The sequence below is a fragment of the Pocillopora verrucosa genome, chromosome 4 (assembly GCF_036669915.1).
Source record: "Pocillopora verrucosa isolate sample1 chromosome 4, ASM3666991v2, whole genome shotgun sequence".
NCBI classification, from domain to species: domain Eukaryota; kingdom Metazoa; phylum Cnidaria; class Anthozoa; order Scleractinia; family Pocilloporidae; genus Pocillopora; species Pocillopora verrucosa.
Genome location: NC_089315.1, coordinates 5,975,791 through 5,993,881, shown reverse-complemented (window position 1 = coordinate 5,993,881; position 18,091 = coordinate 5,975,791). Strand labels below are relative to the sequence as shown.

The 18,091-nt window shown below is 38.8% G+C and overlaps 1 protein-coding gene and 1 non-coding gene across 2 annotated transcripts; both read left to right on the top strand.

The window, feature by feature from the left end:
- Positions 1-186: 186 nt before the first annotated feature.
- LOC131783762 (uncharacterized) lies at positions 187-8,350 on the top strand. The gene is made up of 4 exons (XR_010717420.1): positions 187-1,132; positions 4,518-6,021; positions 6,346-6,448; positions 7,231-8,350. It is a non-coding gene; the product is annotated as an uncharacterized protein (transcript).
- A 3,783-nt stretch (positions 8,351-12,133) lies between these two features.
- LOC131783761 (uncharacterized) lies at positions 12,134-17,696 on the top strand. Its single transcript, XM_059100527.2, has 4 exons — positions 12,134-12,647; positions 13,765-15,266; positions 15,591-15,693; positions 16,461-17,696. The coding sequence occupies exons 1-4, from the start codon at positions 12,338-12,340 to the stop codon at positions 16,886-16,888; spliced, it is 2,343 nt and encodes a 780-aa protein (XP_058956510.2). The 5' UTR covers positions 12,134-12,337; the 3' UTR covers positions 16,889-17,696.
- The last annotated feature ends 395 nt before the right edge of the window (positions 17,697-18,091 follow it).

Here is an 18,091-nt window from a genome sequence, read left to right as displayed (position 1 = left end):
CGGATTACTTTAATTTTGCTTGGTAATTTCTAACGACTCCTCTGGACCTAAAAAAGGAAAAAACAAAACAAACAAAGGAAAAACGTCTTACCAGTCAGAACAGTGGTAGTAACTCTCGCACTGAATCATGTCGAAGTACCTTGACTGTTTTCAGTGATGGCACAACCAATCTTCGAATTTTCTATAATTCACGCATAATATTCGGCACGTGTGAAATCCGACGTGTGAATCAAATGTCGAACTGAGGTCGAATATTCGACTGCTTCAGTCGCAGATTCGACGTAAGCCGTCGCATTTAATTCGAAACTGTCGAATTTAACTGATTCAAACGTCGCATTTCACATGCAGTGAATTCTCGAGTTATATTCGGTACATGTGAAATGCGACTTTTGAACCGGGCCTTAATATCACCAACTTAGTATAACGTAAATTGGCCACCAGAAGGAGTTTCAAAGCTGACGTTTCGAGCATTAGCCCTTCGTCAGAGCGAATTTCTCTCCCAGTAGATAATACTGAACGAATAGGTTGCCAGTAATCTGATCCTTGCGAGTATGTTTGCCCCTAGGCGATCCAAAAAATCTGTGCGCAAACACAAGGATCCGATTAGTGGCAACTCATCATCACCCTATTACACTCTCCCACCGACGCAGCACCAAAGTTTTTATAGAAACTTACCCTCTCATTCATAATTATGCGTGCAATCAAGTTTGTTTTAAAATGTAGCCAGGTGTCAATCTTCCGGGCTGTTCTGCCACACGAATCGTTTTCAGTCACCTAGATTAGCCGCGTTTGCGTAACTAAAGACAGGACGTCTCTTACAGAAATGGCGGATCCTACTCGATCGCTGCATATTTCGCTACCCACCCGAAATACAGAAGAGTTCAACGCTTTCTTGGTTAATATTGCTGACGAAATAACAGAAGAAGATTTAGAGAAAATGATATTTCTCTGTGACGGACAAAAAACAATAATCATTTGCCACGAGGAAAGCTCGTTGCTATCAAAAATCAAATCGAGTTTTTGAGCTTCTTATGCCAACACGGTAAAATTAGCCTAGAAGATGTGTCCTATTTGGTATGGCTTCTTAGAAACGTCGGACGTGCTGGGCTAGCCGCTTTGATTGAGGAACTAGGTAAGATTCTGGTAAAGACTCGTGTGTAGATAGATTTCTTAAGATTGAATGAGACTTTCATCGTTTTTCCTTTATGAATAATGCGATTTGACAGCCTCAGATTAATTACTATCGGGTCGTCGATAAAATCAAAGTTGATCTAGCTTTGAGCGCATGAAAGAAATCAGAGATAAAGATAAATGCGCCAAAATTGGCGGTATAATTCACGGTCTAACAGTTTGCATTTGCAAAGTGCTGTAGCATCTAATGATGTTTGATTGGCAGTAAGATTGACAAATTTGAAATAGCGTGCATGCTCTGAGTTTGGTCTCTGAGTTTCGTACCGACCATATTGAGAGCAGTAATTAGCTAACAGCATAATGTATGACTAACACACATTCTAAAGACTGTACGATTTTACGCCATTGTATGCATCGGTATTAATATACAAACTTTTAGATGTTAAGCTGTTAACCAACCGCGTAAAATCCCTCAGTACGCCGTTAACTAACGGCGTTAATTTGACTCAGTCGGTAAATAAACAGTTACTGTAAGATTTAAAATTTTACGCCGTTAAAACACTTTTATCATATCCTGGTTTATTTTACACTTCGAAACGAACTCATTAACATGCCAGCGTTGAAACGGAAACTTTCTCAGGGATAACGCACTTAAATTGCGAATCCTGTGAAATTCTTCACGGATTTCCAACTTTGGCCTATCTAATGGCGATATTTAATATTTTGAAACCTTTTGCCGAGAAATCGCAGTAAGTAAAAAATCTCCTAAAACCACTTGTGCCTCTTGCTGATAAAATATTATTATACCATAGCTAGTAAATTTGTCTAATCAAATTCAATTCACCTTTTTGGCCCTGGATGTAAACAAACCCTTAAAGTTCGGACATTGAATCGAACTCGCAGCACATGTGTCCAAACTTCGGCTTTGGAAATTTTTCTTAAATAACTTCCCACTTTAAAGAAGTGTTCTTCGCTCAAAATTGGTGTCTTTCTTTTATCATTTTCTGATCGTTTATCAAGTAAGTTGTCATTTCGCTGCCGTTGAAACAGATGCGAAGAATGTTTCAGGAAGAATTGCGGCATGGAATAATCGAACTAGTTCTGCGTACTGTGATGTATCTGATCAGGTATTTTCGGGGTGTTGTGTGCGTAGATTGTTAAATAAAATCACTTCTGTCTGAAAATTAGTGCCCACGAATCGCTGTAGAACGTGAGGAAGCCTTAGTTCCCATACGAAATTAAGTATCTGGATGTGGTTTCCTTAGCTGATAAATATACCGATTTTTTTTAACCTTAAGTAACTCAAGTGGGAAATTCTGCGAGACTCAGAACAGCTTTCAAGAAGAGTCAAACTTAAGAATGGTAGATCACAAAGTAAAGCTGACTCAACGCAATAAGTGTGGCATAGCTTAAAAAATATCTACAAGAACGGGGGATTTCAGCGAGCGGACACTTGGAACCTCGTTAGTGGAAATCACCTCCGCAGTCGAAAAAATGGTTCTGCCAGTGCATCCAAATTTCGAAAAGGCGACGCCACTGCTTTAGACGAATTAGTATTTCATAATATGCTAATACCCAATCCATTTTTCCTGAAGACTGTTGACAATTTTAACACGTCCCCGCAGTTTGGATTGTACGACATTTTTAATAATTTGATTTGCTCTCCTGAACTCATCACTGGCTTTACGCTCAGATTTAAAAGAGCTTTGACTACTGCGTATTCCTCTTTCGATTTTCCAGTTTTGACGAGAAGGAGAAGCTGGAAGCTAGAGTTGCTCTCGGCTACGCCTCTAGCAACTCTTACGCATCTTTCGTGCTCTCCAAACTTCCCGCGTGCTTCATATCTCGATGAACGCACGCTGATGTATGAACCAATTGTTAAATAGTTTATGCTGCTTTTTGTAATCTACCACCTCCACTTACAAAGAAGAACTCTTCAGTATTCTTCTAATTTATCAAACAAAAAAACAAAAAAAAAACTAATTTCATTATGCAAAGAAATCTTTCAGCTTTATCTTACCTGTTTTAGAGCCTGTTTACTTGGAGGTGGGGGACCCCAGGTAGGTGAGGTAACCCGCCTAGCCGTGGTCGAAGAATAAAACGCGTTTACATGCAACCTTACAACCCCGAGGTGCTGGGGTGCTGTTGTGCTTGTAATTAAGGAGTGTGAGCAGAGGCTTCCCAAGCTATGCGGGTTACCCCACATTGACACGTCTACATGGCAAATTGTCACCCCGGCTGACAGGGTTACCCTACCTGGCAGACTGGGTAACCCGCCTGGGCGGGTCACTCCACCTATCATGTAAACGTGATCACAATAAAATAAGAAATTATATGGACAGGCGGGTTACCTCACCTACCCGGGGTCCCCCACCTCCATGTAAGCAGGCCCTTAACCATTTCAAACTGCTGGTTTAGTTTCGGAAAACAGGATTCTTTTCGGAATTTATTCACTGAAGAAAACATTGGTCAATAGACAAAAACTTGGGATACCACAGTCACAAACACTTCTGTCATATTACAGTGCATCTATAAGTACTGTCATATCTTTCTAGATATAAAAACACAACAGGCAAATCAAGTGTATTCTCTAACCTGTAGTCAGGCCTTAAAGACTATTTTGCATCTGGTAATAGGATAAATTAATTTCAACATGGATGGTGCTCGAAATCCATTGTCAAAGGTTCTTAAAGGCTTAGTTAGTAACCTCTTCATGAATCTTTCCACTTAGGAGTTCAGGCACCATGTGTTCCCTAAGAACTTTGATAATTTCCCTACCATTTGCTCCCACAGTTCTTTGTCAAATTTTACAGGTACTACTAATTTCCCTTAAGAGTGTAGATAATATGTAAGATTACACTGTTCCAATCTAGCTAAAGCTAGGTATCCTTGCATTTGATGGTTTCAAAAAGTTATTTTTTTGCATAGTACTTGTCAGCCACTTCATCAAGGCAGTGAGCTGCCCCAACATGGGGTTGAAGATTTCTTTTCCTTAAAATGCTCTTGACCTCCAAAAGTGTATTGACACATCACTTATAGACTTGAATTCTGCCTGGAGAAGCTCTCAGACATGGATACTGCTTGTCTGTAAAAAGACCATATTGAAAAACCTCCATACTCTTGTGTTTTGTTTAATGTTCCTTGTTATTCTCTTTGATAGCCACATCTTCCTTCTCAGATGCGCGCATCAGACGCGCATAATTTTGTCATGTATGTTATTATACCAAAAATTATGCAAACAAAATCATAAAGGGCCTATTTAGGTTCTTATATTTAGGGTTCCATTGGTATATCCTCAACTTGTTTTTGGGACATATGTTGTGATCGGCTACCGTTCTTGTATCTGTTCAAACTTTTTTCCTTTTTTTTTTTTCTTCGTATTTTAGGTATACCGTCGTCGCCGGGTGGTCAACCTCAAAATCTGCCGTGTTTAACCAAGCACTTTGTTGGAAGAGACGCGGGCGTAGATGAAATCATAAAGAAAGTGGAGACCTTTCGTATGGTTGTTCTTCTTTCTATCCCAGGAATGGGGAAGACTGAAGTGGGAATCCGTGTAAGTCACTTATTAAAGCACCAAAGAGTTGACCAGTTTGTAACACATATCCGAGTAAAGAGTCATCATCAGAAGCTCGTAGACATCTGCAGTGAGATTCTTGATCGATTAAGTAGTCGCACCTGGTCGTCAACCACTGATTTTAAGTCTCTTGCGAAGCGTAAACTATCGGAGCGAAAGAACCCAACTGTCATTGTACTAGACAATACAGAGAATATACAGGGCGAGGAATTTGATGAATTCGCTAAATGGCTCGTGAAATCTGCCCCGAATGTTAAGTTGATAATCACAACTCGAAAAGATGTTGGATTCATTTCGGCAGACGTGTTTACGTTTCCTCTCAAACCTTTGGATCTCGACTCGTCTGCTACACTGCTTCGGAGTCTTGTTGATGACTGTGGTGAGGAACACTCCAAGGAACTTGCGAAATTATGTGGTGGAATCTGCTCCTTCTTGTGACCTGTTCAGACTCGCTGAACAATGGTTTTAGCCGCGAGCTGTTAATCCAACAGCTCAGGAATAATCCCATACGACTTTTCAGGATCAGCGCGAACGATGTTTATAACACGCTGCAATTATTCTTTGACAGTTTCTCCGATGAGGTAAAAACAAATCTTGTCCTTTTTTCTGTTTTCCCAACCGCGTTCTCAGCTATAGACATCCAGTTTCTTTTTGAAGATCCTTTACACTGTGAAACAGTGAAGACCAGGATGGTCAAGTATGCTCTTCTTCAGAAGGATGCCGATGGAAAGATGAGGATGCATCCTTTGATCCAAGACTTCTTCCGGACAGAGAAAGAGTCTCTAGGCATGGATGACCTGTGGCGTGGCACTCAGCGTAAATTTAATCACCATTACCTTGGCCTTCTGAGAAGCTTGAGCAAAGAGTTTATTAGCAAAAATTCAGCTTCGGTTGCGATCCGTAAGTTTCGACTGCAGAAAGCCAACATCATGGAAGCGCTGAAGAATTGTCTCGAAGACTCTAGCGATTCAAATGACAAACATTTCGTTTTAGATGTCGTCAACAGTACAGAAGTACTGGATTTTGTGGCAAAAGTTCTAATACCCCCTAAAGAGTGCACAGCACTGTACCAGAAATGCTGTGATATTGCTGAAGCGACCGGCGATAAGAAGAGGCATGCTGAGAGCTTGAATTCACTGGGATTCCGTCTTCTCTGTGACGTGTCTCACAGCAAAGACAGCCCTGAGGAAAACCTAGCCATACTTGCAAAGTTTCAGGAAACATATGAAATGCGCAGGACATTACCAGAGGAGGAACAAAAGTCCCAAACGCATGCGCACACCGCTAGTAAGCTCGGAGTATGTTTTGTTTTGCAGGTGAGATCAAAGTAAAGATAAAAGAGGACGGTGTGCCTTTTTTTTGTTTTGATTTTCCTTCTTATTTCTTCCTTTTTAGGGATAATTTTTCTCAATGGCTTCCCTTTTAAGTACTATCCCTGCATTTTCCTTTTTGAGGGGCTCGTGAGAATCTAAGGTGAAGTGTTCAAGTTTTCCTCGTGTATCGAAGATCGTAGAAAATTTAATGAAACTATATCAATAATGGCGGAAATGGGTGAGTTTGCGTCAATCTTAATGGGGTATCACTCGCACTAAGGCAAACTGGACCCGCCGGGATATTTACACGAGTTATTTGTTTTGCAGGGACATGAAAAAAAAGGACGAGAGCTCATACATGAAGGAATTTCAATAAGAGATTCTTTAGGCGACCATTTGTATGTTGCTGCTGGAAACTGTGACCTTGGAAGTAAGTAAATGTTTTGGGTTGCACTCCATATAACACTCGCATATCCTTGTAGGAGACTGAATGGAGGCTTAAAGGATGTGAAAGCGCATTGTGAAATTCCAAATTGGGTGCTTTCTTTTAATAAAACGAGAGAAAAATAAGTAAATTTCCAATTAAATGAAAGCTGAAAAGGGAATATACTAAACTTATGTATTGGAATCTCGTCGAGTCTTATATTCATAGAGAAAGAGGGAATGGTCTCATCTATAGGCTTCGACATGAAAGCTAGTGAATCAAGCAATTCTGAATGCTTGATCCCTAACAGCCTAGCTTCCGCATGCATATTCTCCATACTGTTTTAAAACATTTCCAATAGTATTGATACGGAGAATTTTAGTCAACAGCCGAGATCTCGCTTCTTTTATTGGCTATCATTTGATTTATTTTTCATGCGCTTAATGTTTGATTCAAAAGGTGCTATTGCAAGGAAATATTCGAAGTTAGGAACCTTGTGGTTTAAAAGGTTGATGTTCCCTGGTTAGTCTGACAATGAGTTGATTTGTGATATGAGGAGGGATTTGTTGATTTGAGAAGGAAACTGATGTTTCTAAGCCATTTGAGAAATAGCCCATTAAAAGTTTATGGCTAACAAGCTTTATATTATTTGACAAAATCACCCTCGACGCGTACCGGCTTTAAATCAGAAGTCCGTCTCTTTAACCGTACCAATTGTTTCTTTTTTAAACGCGTTAAGGATTCATTTAACTATATAAAACCTATGTCTTGTCTTCACACTTTGTTAGACTCTTATCGATTGTGTGGTGATCATCAAAAAGCAATCGAAATTTGGAAAGAGAACACTCTGCCAGTTTACAAAGAGCAGCTTGGTAACCACCCCTGGACAGCTTCAATTTTGTCCTGCATCGCTGACTCGTACAAGGCCCTTGCGGCTGGAAGCTCTGAGCGAGGTATCATCGACCAGGCCGAGATGTACTACAGGGAAGCTCAAGGGCTACGAGAGAGGCTGTTAGGTCATCATCAGGATACAGCTCGTTCGTGCGTTCAGCTTAGCGATGTCTTAGTCCTTCAAGGACAATTCGATGAGGCTTTGAAGGAGCTCAATAAGGCCTTTGAAATTCAAAAGGATATTTTGGGTCCTGACCACAAGATCACGAAGAACACTGTGAGCAAAATGAGTGTCGTGATGAACAAACGAGGATAATATCCTCGTTAATTGCATATTCTCAAAACCGAAACTCGAGGTAAAACTCTTGGGTCTTGGTGAACAGACTGAAGCATGATTAGAAAACTTAGGCCAACTACATGGTATCTCAATAGTGTTGCAAAGAAATTGTTAAATTCATTAGCATAATATAAAAATCAAGTTTTTGCCATGTTTTGTCATTGTTACGTACGGTTTTTACAGTTTGGTTCATCCCCATCGTTTGTATTGTGTTTCGGTATTGACATGCCACAGAATTAAAGTGTATTGTTACACTTCAAAAGAAAATTACTTCAGTCATTGCTAAAAAGCCTTTCAATACTCATCCTTAACTAATAAAGATTGAAAATTATTGCATTTTCCTACTATTCATTTGTTTTTGAGAAGTTTATGGAACACAATTCAGGGAGTAGTTGTGCAAATAGTTAAACATAGTTAACCCTGATTTGTAGGATTGATTCCCAGAGGAGAGAAACTCAGCCATGAAATATTTAATGTCAGGACAGGCACAACCTAAAGTTAATTTCATCCATTTTTTTTTATTCAAACTGAACCTGAGCAACTTACTTCCGAAAGATTTTTCCTTGATTTTCATTAGTTAGGATATGTGTGAGGTTTGAATTTCATTGGCTAGTTATCAACTATTTAGATGGATGAAGGTGGCTTGTGGTGGATTTTTACCGCCATTACTAGACATCGACACAAAGGTGAATAGTGGTTTTAGTACATACTCAAACAGTGAGATAATAATGCACAAAAAGATAATTTAACTCTTTTAGTCCTGCAACAATTTACAATATATTTGGCGCAAATCCCGCGGCCATTGCTCGGAGGTGAATAGCAAAAATTGGAACCTTGCTACCTTTGATGATTTCACTACCCCCAAGAGCGCCACGAACCATAATTTATATGTTTCTGACAGCGCTAGAAACGACTCTTCGGCTTAATAAGTGGTCAAAGTCCTATCTATAAAAGCGTAAACCATCTCGGTAAGTTTGATTTACTTTCCATACATTTACCACGAATTCAACGAATGACAAAATTATGCAGTAGCTTGGTAAAAAACAACGCCGGAAGAGACAACCATTTTCCGTCGTAGAAGTGCAATATTTGTAAACCGCTTCGGCCAGCGCGAAGGAAGCGCAAACTGCTCCGTGCGTTATTTTTTGTTACGTTACTGTCATATTATTACAATCATAACAAATGTTTGCAACTTGCGGGTCAACTGGATCAGGCGTGCGAGAGAAATTGTTCTTTTAGGCGTTGTTGCAAATGCTCGACTTTTTATTCTCTGATTTCCACAAAAACTACGACTAAGAACAGAGAAAAATAATTTTAAAAGCTTAATCCATCTCCTGCAACAGTTCATAATTTTTGCCGTTGAGCTCAGGCTTGAAATTTTTACGAGCGAAATAGACATTTATGCACCTAACCTTATCATTTCCATTTCCCGTCCGTGAAAGTCCTGTGACGAAAAAAAAAAAAAAGAAAAGGAAAAAGAAAAGAAGGGCGCAAGAAAGGCACTAGAGTGGTCTTAAAAGTAAATAACGAGACTGTTAAATTACGTCATCGAATTGAACTAATGCACAAACACTGGCGATTGAAACGAAACCCGGCATACGGATGAGAATAAATACACACGCATGGTTATGCAACCAACCCTTACGTAAGTTGTGATGATGGCGGCTTACTACCTGACACCCATTTATAAAGACCACCCCTGATGAAGGCATTAGACAGGAGTATTGAAACATTTGGTCTATGAATGTAACTTCACGGTTACATTCATCAAATCTTTTAAGTAGCATCAAAACATGTCTTGGTCCTAATTATGTGTAATATTCAGCTGACATACATATAATATTTTAAAAAAATTTTTTTAGAACATTTTCAGTTTCAATTGGTAGTTCTAATGTTGTGTAAAGAGAAATTCCCATTACAAGGCTTAGATGTTCACATGCTTCTCCTACAGTGTAATTAAGTAAAAAAAAAAGTAGAATATGAAGCTTGTTTGTGCAATTGAATAAGGTTACATAAATCTAGTAGCTGCAGCTGTACCAGTAATTCTTAAAGCTTGTTTTATCTCCTCTTCTTTTCTAGTGAGATGTACATGTACATGTAGGTACATAGTGAGTTTTCTTTATTCACACTGTATGAGGGTCACCTCTGTTTTAAAGACACGCACAATTTTGGTATCACAGTTTCTTAGACACTGAATCAAATCCAGTGAAAGAAATATCACATAATATTATTTGAAAAAGATTTTACACCCTGAAAACTGAATATTGTTGCCTTTTAATTAAATATATGTTGAATCTTATAAAATTTAAGACACATGACATGAATAATGGTATGCTGTATATCAGTCTAACATCCCTCCCCCCCCTTTACATTAAGAAAAAATAGTAATTGCAGAACTTTCTTTGAACAACATTTCATATCAGATGGGAAGAAGAATAATATTTCTTGAGGATTGGTTTTTTAGAGATGCAATTTTAAATTTTTTCAATTGACAAATTTTTGTTATATGCTTGTTGTTTATGCCTATGTTTTAATTTGTTTTCTGTCATACATATCATCAATTTTTATAGGTAATAAAATTCCCTTGAGTGCAATTTGGTGTTCATAAACACTAGGAAATTTTTCAAAGACAACCAATTTGCCTGAGATTTGTTGATTTGTTGATGATATACATGAAAAATTTTCGCTTGTCTGATTGGCTGAGAATAAATGGAATTTTTATGTAACAGGAGTGCAAAGCTGTAACACTGAAAAGCCATTTTTTAAAAAATCACATTTTTCAATTTTTCATGTATATTATTACAAGGGAAAATAATGATGATTACAAAAATTTATGTCAGTAGTAACCACTTGGTGTATTTGAAATCAGCTATTCCTAAGCTATCAGGCACCATTGACTAATATAGCTTGGAATTATTTTGCTAATGGTGTCTTAGGCTGTCACAGCTATACAGCTATACAGTTCCCATGACCAGTACCAAGAAGGTCAAAAGATGATTAGAATTAAGCATTAGGTTTGATTTTTGTATTGTTGTTCCTCTTAAGGTATCATTTGCAGTAGGGCTTGATAGCCACCACTTTCTTGTATTTGTTCCAAGGAGTTCAGGCTCCTTTATGGAATGGCAGCTAGTCATCAAGCCTTGGTCAGAGCCACCTTAATAGTAGTGAAGAACTTTAACACTAGATAGAGCTCAGTTGACCCCTCTGAGAGAGCTTTTCAGCTTAAAGTACTTCCCATCTGGCTAAAGGGCCAAGATTTGTTGGATGCTCTGCTTTAACTCTTTAACTCCCAGAAATTATTAACATCTAACTTTTCCTTGCAATATCCATACATTATCCAGCAAACAGGTGACGAGAATACTCAAACATATCAAATAGAAGTTGTTGTCTTGATCTAACACCAAATTCTTGTAACTAATTTAAAAGGAAATATGTAGCAGCTGGAGGGGAGAATTAGCACTCAGATCTTGGGAGTTAATGGGTTAATGTCCATACTCTGCTAATTTTTTTTTTTTTTTTACTTTTTAACCAAAAGGTAAATGTACCTGTTTTCTATGCTTCCTTAGAAAGAGGAATCATTGTCACATATCTAGATTGTTAAACTGTATCCCTGAAATATGCCCTAGTGAGACCTTTAAAACGAGAAGTGTTCTGGATTAAAACAGTTTTTTAATTCATTCCCTATTTTAAGATACATGAAATTCCCGCCTTTGCATCCACACTTCGGCACTCAAAAGTACCTATTTCAAGCAAAACATCCTTATGAATGGATCATCGGCGCTACATAAGTATTATTACTTTATATTATTATTATGAATCCTTGTGTAAGGGTATACCCCAGTAATGATTCTACCACACTGTGTGAGACAAATCATAGATATTTATTCTGGGTTAGCGAACTGTTAAAAATTTTCTAACGATGAAATTTATAATATTTCGGTTCCACATCGGTCAAAACTTTAGGCAAAACTTATCAAATGACAGCTTTCAAATAAGTTTGACCTCTTGAGCATTGTCTGAAAGATTTGTCGACTCTTTTTTGAATAATTTGTGCGAATATCGAGCAAATCTCTCCCATCATCCTCCTGATTATGTGACTGACTGACCTACCAACTCTTGATTCGACATAATAATCTACTGATAACTGGAAGGAATGGTTCCTTAATCCATCAAATGGTGATGTGGATTTCTAGGTTTGGCTTCGCTAATAAGGCAAAGTGAGTAGGTTAAGTACATTTGCAGGGTATTTAAGTATCATTAACTTGGTTGATAACGTAAATTGGCCACCGGAAAGAGTTTCAAAGCTGACGTTTCGAGCTTTAGCCATTCGTCAGAGCGAATTTCTCTCTCAGTCGAATGAGTTGCCACTAATCGGATCCTTGCGAGTTGCAATGTTTACCTCGTGGCGATCCCAGAAATCTGTGCGTAAACACCTGCCCTGTTATTGTCTCCTACCAACGCAGCACCACAATTTTTACAGAAACTTACCCCATTCATTCATATTTTTTTACGCAATCAAGTCTACTTTTCAAATATAGCTAGGTGTCAATTTTCCAGGCCGTTCTGCCTGTCTCGACTGACCCTCAACATTTTGTGGTGTCACACGAATCGTTTTCAGTCCTAAATTAGCCACGTTAGCGTGACCGGAGACGGAGCGTTTGTCAGAAATGGCACACTCCCTTCGACAACTGAATATTTCGCTACTTGTACGAAATACAGCAGAGTTCAATGCTTTCTTGGCTGAGATTGCCGACCAAATTACAGAAGAAGAGTTAGAGGAAATGAAATTTCTCTGCGGCGGAAAAAAATACGGTAATTGTTTACCACGAGGAAAGCTCGCTGCTATCAAAACCCAACGCGAGTTTTTGAGCTTCTTACGCCATCACGACATAATCTGCCCAGAAGACGTGTCCTATTTGTTATGGCTACTTAGAAAAGTCGGATGCAATGAGCTAGCCGCTTCAATCGAGGAACAAGGTAAGATTCTGGTAAAGACACGTGTGTAGATAGGTTTGCTGAGATTGAATGATGCTTTCTTTGTTTTTCCTTTGTGAATAATGCGTCTAAACAGACCTCAGATTAATTCTTGTCAAGTCTTCTATAAAATCAAAGTTGATCTGGTTGTGAGCGCGTTAAAAAAAATTAATGGTTAAGATAAATGCGCCAAAATTGGCGGTATATTTCACGGTCGAGGAGTTTGCATTTGCAATTTGCAGCACCATGAAGTGATGTTTTATTGGCAGTAAGATTGATAAATTTTAAACGGCGTGCATGCTCACTCAGTGGGCTGACTTTGGACGCTGAATCTGGCACCGAGAACGGTACTTAGATAACAGCCTAATATGTGACAAACACAGTCAATAGACTGTACGATTTTACACCACTATCTGCGTCGGCATATTTACATACTGTAAGATTTTAAGCCGTTAACCAACGGCTCAGAATCTCTCATTACGCAGTTGACTAACTGCATATATGCTCCGAACACTTCGAGAATAAACAAATCGCGAAGACACTTTCAGGGGATGGTTCTAATAATATCTGACCAGCATACAGAAATTATTGTCAACGCAAAGAAGTTTTTCCCGCCGAAATTTCCTTGTTTCTTGTCAGACGGACATTGACTGCCAACAAATGGACGATGCGATTAAAAATGAATCGATGTTAAGAGCTGAAAATCTAACAATTTTAAACAAACTCAAAAACATGCCAGCGTTGAAACGGAAACTTTTCAGGGATAACGTACTGAAAACTTACGAATCCGCAAAATTTTTCTCGGAATTTCCAACTTTGGTCTGTCTAATGACGATATTCAATATTTTGAAACCTATCGCCGAGTAATGTTTTGTTTGACGTTTGTTGTTATTCTCTTTGATAGCCTCATCTTTCTTCTCAGATACGCGGATCAGAGAAATTTTGTCATGTATATTATTATGCCAAAAAATTATAATAACACAATCTTTAAGGGACTATTTGGGGTCTTATATTTAGGGCTCCATTGGTATATCCTCAACTTGTTTTTGGGACATCTGCTGTGGTCCGCTACTGTTCGTGTATCTGTTAACACTTTTTCTATTTTTTTTTCGTATTTTAGGTATACCATCGTCGCCGGGTGGTTTACCTCGAAATCTTCCATATTTAACCGCACACTTTGTTGGGAGAGACGCGGACGTAGATGAAATCGTAAAGAAACTGCAGACCTTTCGTATGGTTGTTCTTCTTTCTATCCCAGGAATAGGGAAGACTGAAGTGGGAATCCGTGTAAGTCACTTGTTAAAGCAGAGGGGAGACCAGTTTGTAACACATATTCGAGTGGAGAGTCATCATCAGAAGCTCATAAACATCTGCAGTGAGATTCTTGATCGACTGAATAGTCGCACATATTCGGAAACCGCTAATTTTATGTCTCTTGCGAAGCGTAAACTATCGGAGCGAAATATTCCAACTGTCATTGTACTTGACAATACAGAGAATATACAGGGCGAGGAATTTGTTGAATTCACTAGATGGCTCGTAAAATCTGCCCCGAATGTAAAGTTGATGATCACAACTCGAAGACATGTTGGATTCGTGTCGCCAGACGTTTGTAAGTTTCCTCTTAAACCTTTGAATCTCGACTCGTCTGCTAAACTGCTTCGGAGTCTTGTTGATGACTGTAGTGAGGAACACTCCAAGGAACTTGCTAAATTATGTGGTGGGATACCACTCCTTCTTGTGACCTGTTCTGACTTGATGAACAATGGTTTTAGTCGCGAGCTGTTAATCCAACAGCTCGTGAATAATCCCATACAATTTTTCAGGATCGGTGCGAAAGATGTTTATAGCACGCTGAAAGTATTTTTTGACAATTTTTCGGACGAGGTCAAAGAAAATCTTGTCCTTTTTTCTGTTTTCCCATCGGAGTTCACAGCCCAAGACATTAAGTTTCTTTTTGAAGATCCTTTACTCTGTGAAACAGTGAAGACCACGATGGTCAAGTATGCTCTTCTTCAGAGGGACGCCGATGGAAAGATGAGGATGCATCCTGTGATCCAAGACTACTTCCGGACAGAGAATGAATCACTAGGTAAGGGTGACCTGTGGCGCACCACTAAGCGTAAATTTAACCGTCATTACCTTGGTCAGCTGAGAGTCTTGAGCGAAGATTTTATTAGCAAAGATTTAGCTTCGGTTGCTATCCGTAAGTTTCGTCAGCAGAAAGCGAACATCATGGAGGCGCTGAAGAATTGTCTAGAAGACTCTAGCGATTTAGATGACAAACATTTCGTTTTAGACGTCGTTAACGGTACAGAAGTGCTGGATTTTGTGGCAAAAGTTCTAACACCCCCTAGAGAGTGCACAGTGCTGTACCAGAAATGCTGTGATATTGCTGAAGCGTCCGGCGACAAGAAGAGGCATGCAGAGAGCTTGAATTCACTGGGATTCCGTTGTCTCTGTGACATGTCTCACAGCAAAGACAGCCCAGAAGAAAACAAAGTCACACTTGCAAAGCTTCAGGAAGCATATGACATGCGCAGGACATTACCAGAGGAGGAACAAAAGTCCCAAACGCATGCACACACAGCCAGTAAGCTCGGAGTATGTTTTGTATTGCAGGTGAGATCATATTAATTTTAAAAGAGGACTATGTGCCGTTTTTTTTTGTTTTGATTTTCCGCCTTATCTCTTCCTTTTTAAGAAGAATTTTGTCAATGGCTTCCTTTTTAAGTACCATCTATGCATTTTTGTTAGTGGGGCTCATGAGAATCTAACGCTGAGGAGAAGTGTTTAAGTTCTTCTTGTGTACTGAAGATTATAGGAAATCTAATGACACTTTATCAATTACGGCGGAAATGGGCGAGTTTGCGTCAGTCCTAACGGGGTGTCACTCGCACTAAGGTAGACTGGACCGGGATATTTACAAGATTTTTTTTTTTGCAGGGAAAAGAGAAAAAAGGACGAGAGCTCATACGGGAAGGAATTTCAATAAGAAGTTCTTTAAGTGGTTGTTTGTATGTTGCTGCAGGATACTGTGACCTTGGAAGTAAATAAATGTTTTGATTTTTACTCAGTATGACACCTGCATATCCTCGTAGGAGACTGGATGGAGGCTAAAAGGATGACAAAGTGCACTGTGAAATTCTTAATTGGGTGCTTTCTTTTTAAAAACCGAGAGAAAAACAAATAAATTTCCAATTAAATGAGAACTGAAAAGAGGAAATACTAAACTCGTGTATTGGAATCTCGTCGAGTCTTATTTTCATGGAGAAAGAGGGAATGGTGTTGTCTATAGGCTTCGATTTGAAAGTGAAATAATCATTTCTGAATGCTTGATCCCTAACAGCCTAACTTCCCCATGCATATTCTCCATACTGTTCCAAAAAACCTTTTCCAATGGTATTGATAAGGAGCATTTGGTCAACAACCAAGATCCCGCTTTTTTAATTGGCCTCCTTTTGATTTATTTTTCATGCGCTTAATGTTTGATTCAAAAGGTGCTATTGCAAAGAAATTCGAAGTTGGAAACCTTGGGGTTAAAAAGGTTTATTAATCTGACAGTGAGTTAATTTGTGATATGGGGTAAGTTTATTAATTTGAGAAGGAAACTAATTTTTCTAACCCATTTGAGAAATAGCTCTTTAAAAGTTTACGGCTTACAAGCTTTACATTCTTTGACGAAATCACCCTCGACGCGTACCGGCTTTGAATCAGAGGTCAATCTCTTTCTTCATACCAGATGTTTCTTTTTGAAAGGCAGTAAGGATTCATTTAACTATGTAAAAGTTATATCTTGTCTTCACACTTTGTTAGTTTCTTATCGACTGTGTGGTGATCATCAAAAAGCAATCGCTATATGGAAAGAGAACACCCTTCCAGTTTACGAAAAGCAGCTTGGTGACCACCCCTGGACAGCTTCAATTTTGTCCTACATTGCTGACTCGTACAAGTCCCTTGCGGCCAAAGGCTCTGAGCGAAATGAGCGAGATTACATCGACGAGGCAGAGAAGTACCTCAGGAAGGCTCAAGAGCTACGAAAGAGGCTGTTGGGTCATCATCAGGACACAGCTCGTTCGGGCGTTCAGCTTAGCGATGTCTTAGTCCTTCAAGGACGATTCGATGAGGCTTTGAAGGAGCTCGACGAGGCCTTAGTAATTCAAAACGATATTCTGGGCCCCGACCACAAGATCACGAAGGATACTGTGAGCAAAAGGAGTGATGTGATAGACAAACGAGGATAAAATCCTCGTTAATTGCGTATTCTCAAAACCGAAACTCGAGATAAACCTCTTGGGTCTTGGAGAACAGACTGAAGTCTGTATACAAAACTTAGGCCAACCAGTATCTCATCAGTGTTGCCAGGAAATCTTCTTAATTCTTTGGCATGTTGTCAAAATCAAGTTTTTGCCTTCTTTTATCATTTTTACGTACGACTTTTACAGTTGGGTTCATCCCTATCGTGTGTATTGTGTTTTGGTATTGTGTATTGACATACCCCAAAATTAAAGCCTATTGTTACTCTTCAAGAGAAAATTACTTCAGTTATTGCTAAAAGGCCTTCCAATGCTCATACTTAACTCATAGGGATTTAAAATTATTGGATTTTCCTATTATTCTTTTGTCTCAAATCGAGAAGTTTATGGAGCACAATTCAAGGAGTAATCGTGCAAATAATCAAATATAGTTAACCCTGATTTGTACTTATTCCTAGACGAGAGAAACTCAGCCATGAAATATTTAATGTCAGGACAGGCATCAACCTAAAGTTAATTTCATCCATTTTTCTTTTCTTCACACAGAACCTGAGCAACCTACTCCCGATAGATTTTTACTTGATTTTCATTGGTCAGAATATGTGTGAGATGTGAATTTCATTGGCTAGTTAACAACTCTTCAGATGAAGGTGGCTATTGGTGGATTTTATCACCATCGCTGGACATCGACACTACGTTGAATAGTAGTTTTAGTATATCCTCAAACAGTGAGATTATAGGGCACAATATGATTGGCTGAAAATAAGTGCAATTTTCATGTATCAAGGGTGTAAGGTTGTAACACTGGAAGCCATAATTAAAAAATCAGATTGAGAACAGTCATCTTCACATTTTTCCATGTGTATTGTTACACAAGAAAAATGATGATTACTTAAATTTATGTCAGTAGGAACCACTTTTGTAATTCTGTTCCTTGGTACACTTGAAGTTACCTTTCCCTAAGCTATCAGGCACGATTGACTAATGTAGGGTGGAATTATGTTGTCAATGGTGTCTTAGGCTGTCATAGCTGTAGATCCCATCACCAGTATCAAGAAGGTCAAAAGATGTTTAGAATGAAGCATTAGATTTAATTCTTCTAGTGTGGTTCCTTTTCAGGTATCATTTGCAGTAGGGCTTGATAACTATCACTTTATTGTATCTGTTCCAAGGAGTTCAGGCTCCTTTATT

Excerpts from the sequence above, each read along its gene's own strand:
- LOC131783761 (XM_059100527.2), top strand. The coding sequence starts at position 12,338 with ATGGCACACTCCCTTCGACAACTGAATATTTCGCTACTTGTACGAAAT. Across the intron at positions 12,648-13,764 it reads CGCTTCAATCGAGGAACAAG|GTATACCATCGTCGCCGGGT; the intron begins GTAAGATTCTGG and ends TTCGTATTTTAG. Across the intron at positions 15,694-16,460 it reads AGGATACTGTGACCTTGGAA|TTTCTTATCGACTGTGTGGT; the intron begins GTAAATAAATGT and ends ACACTTTGTTAG.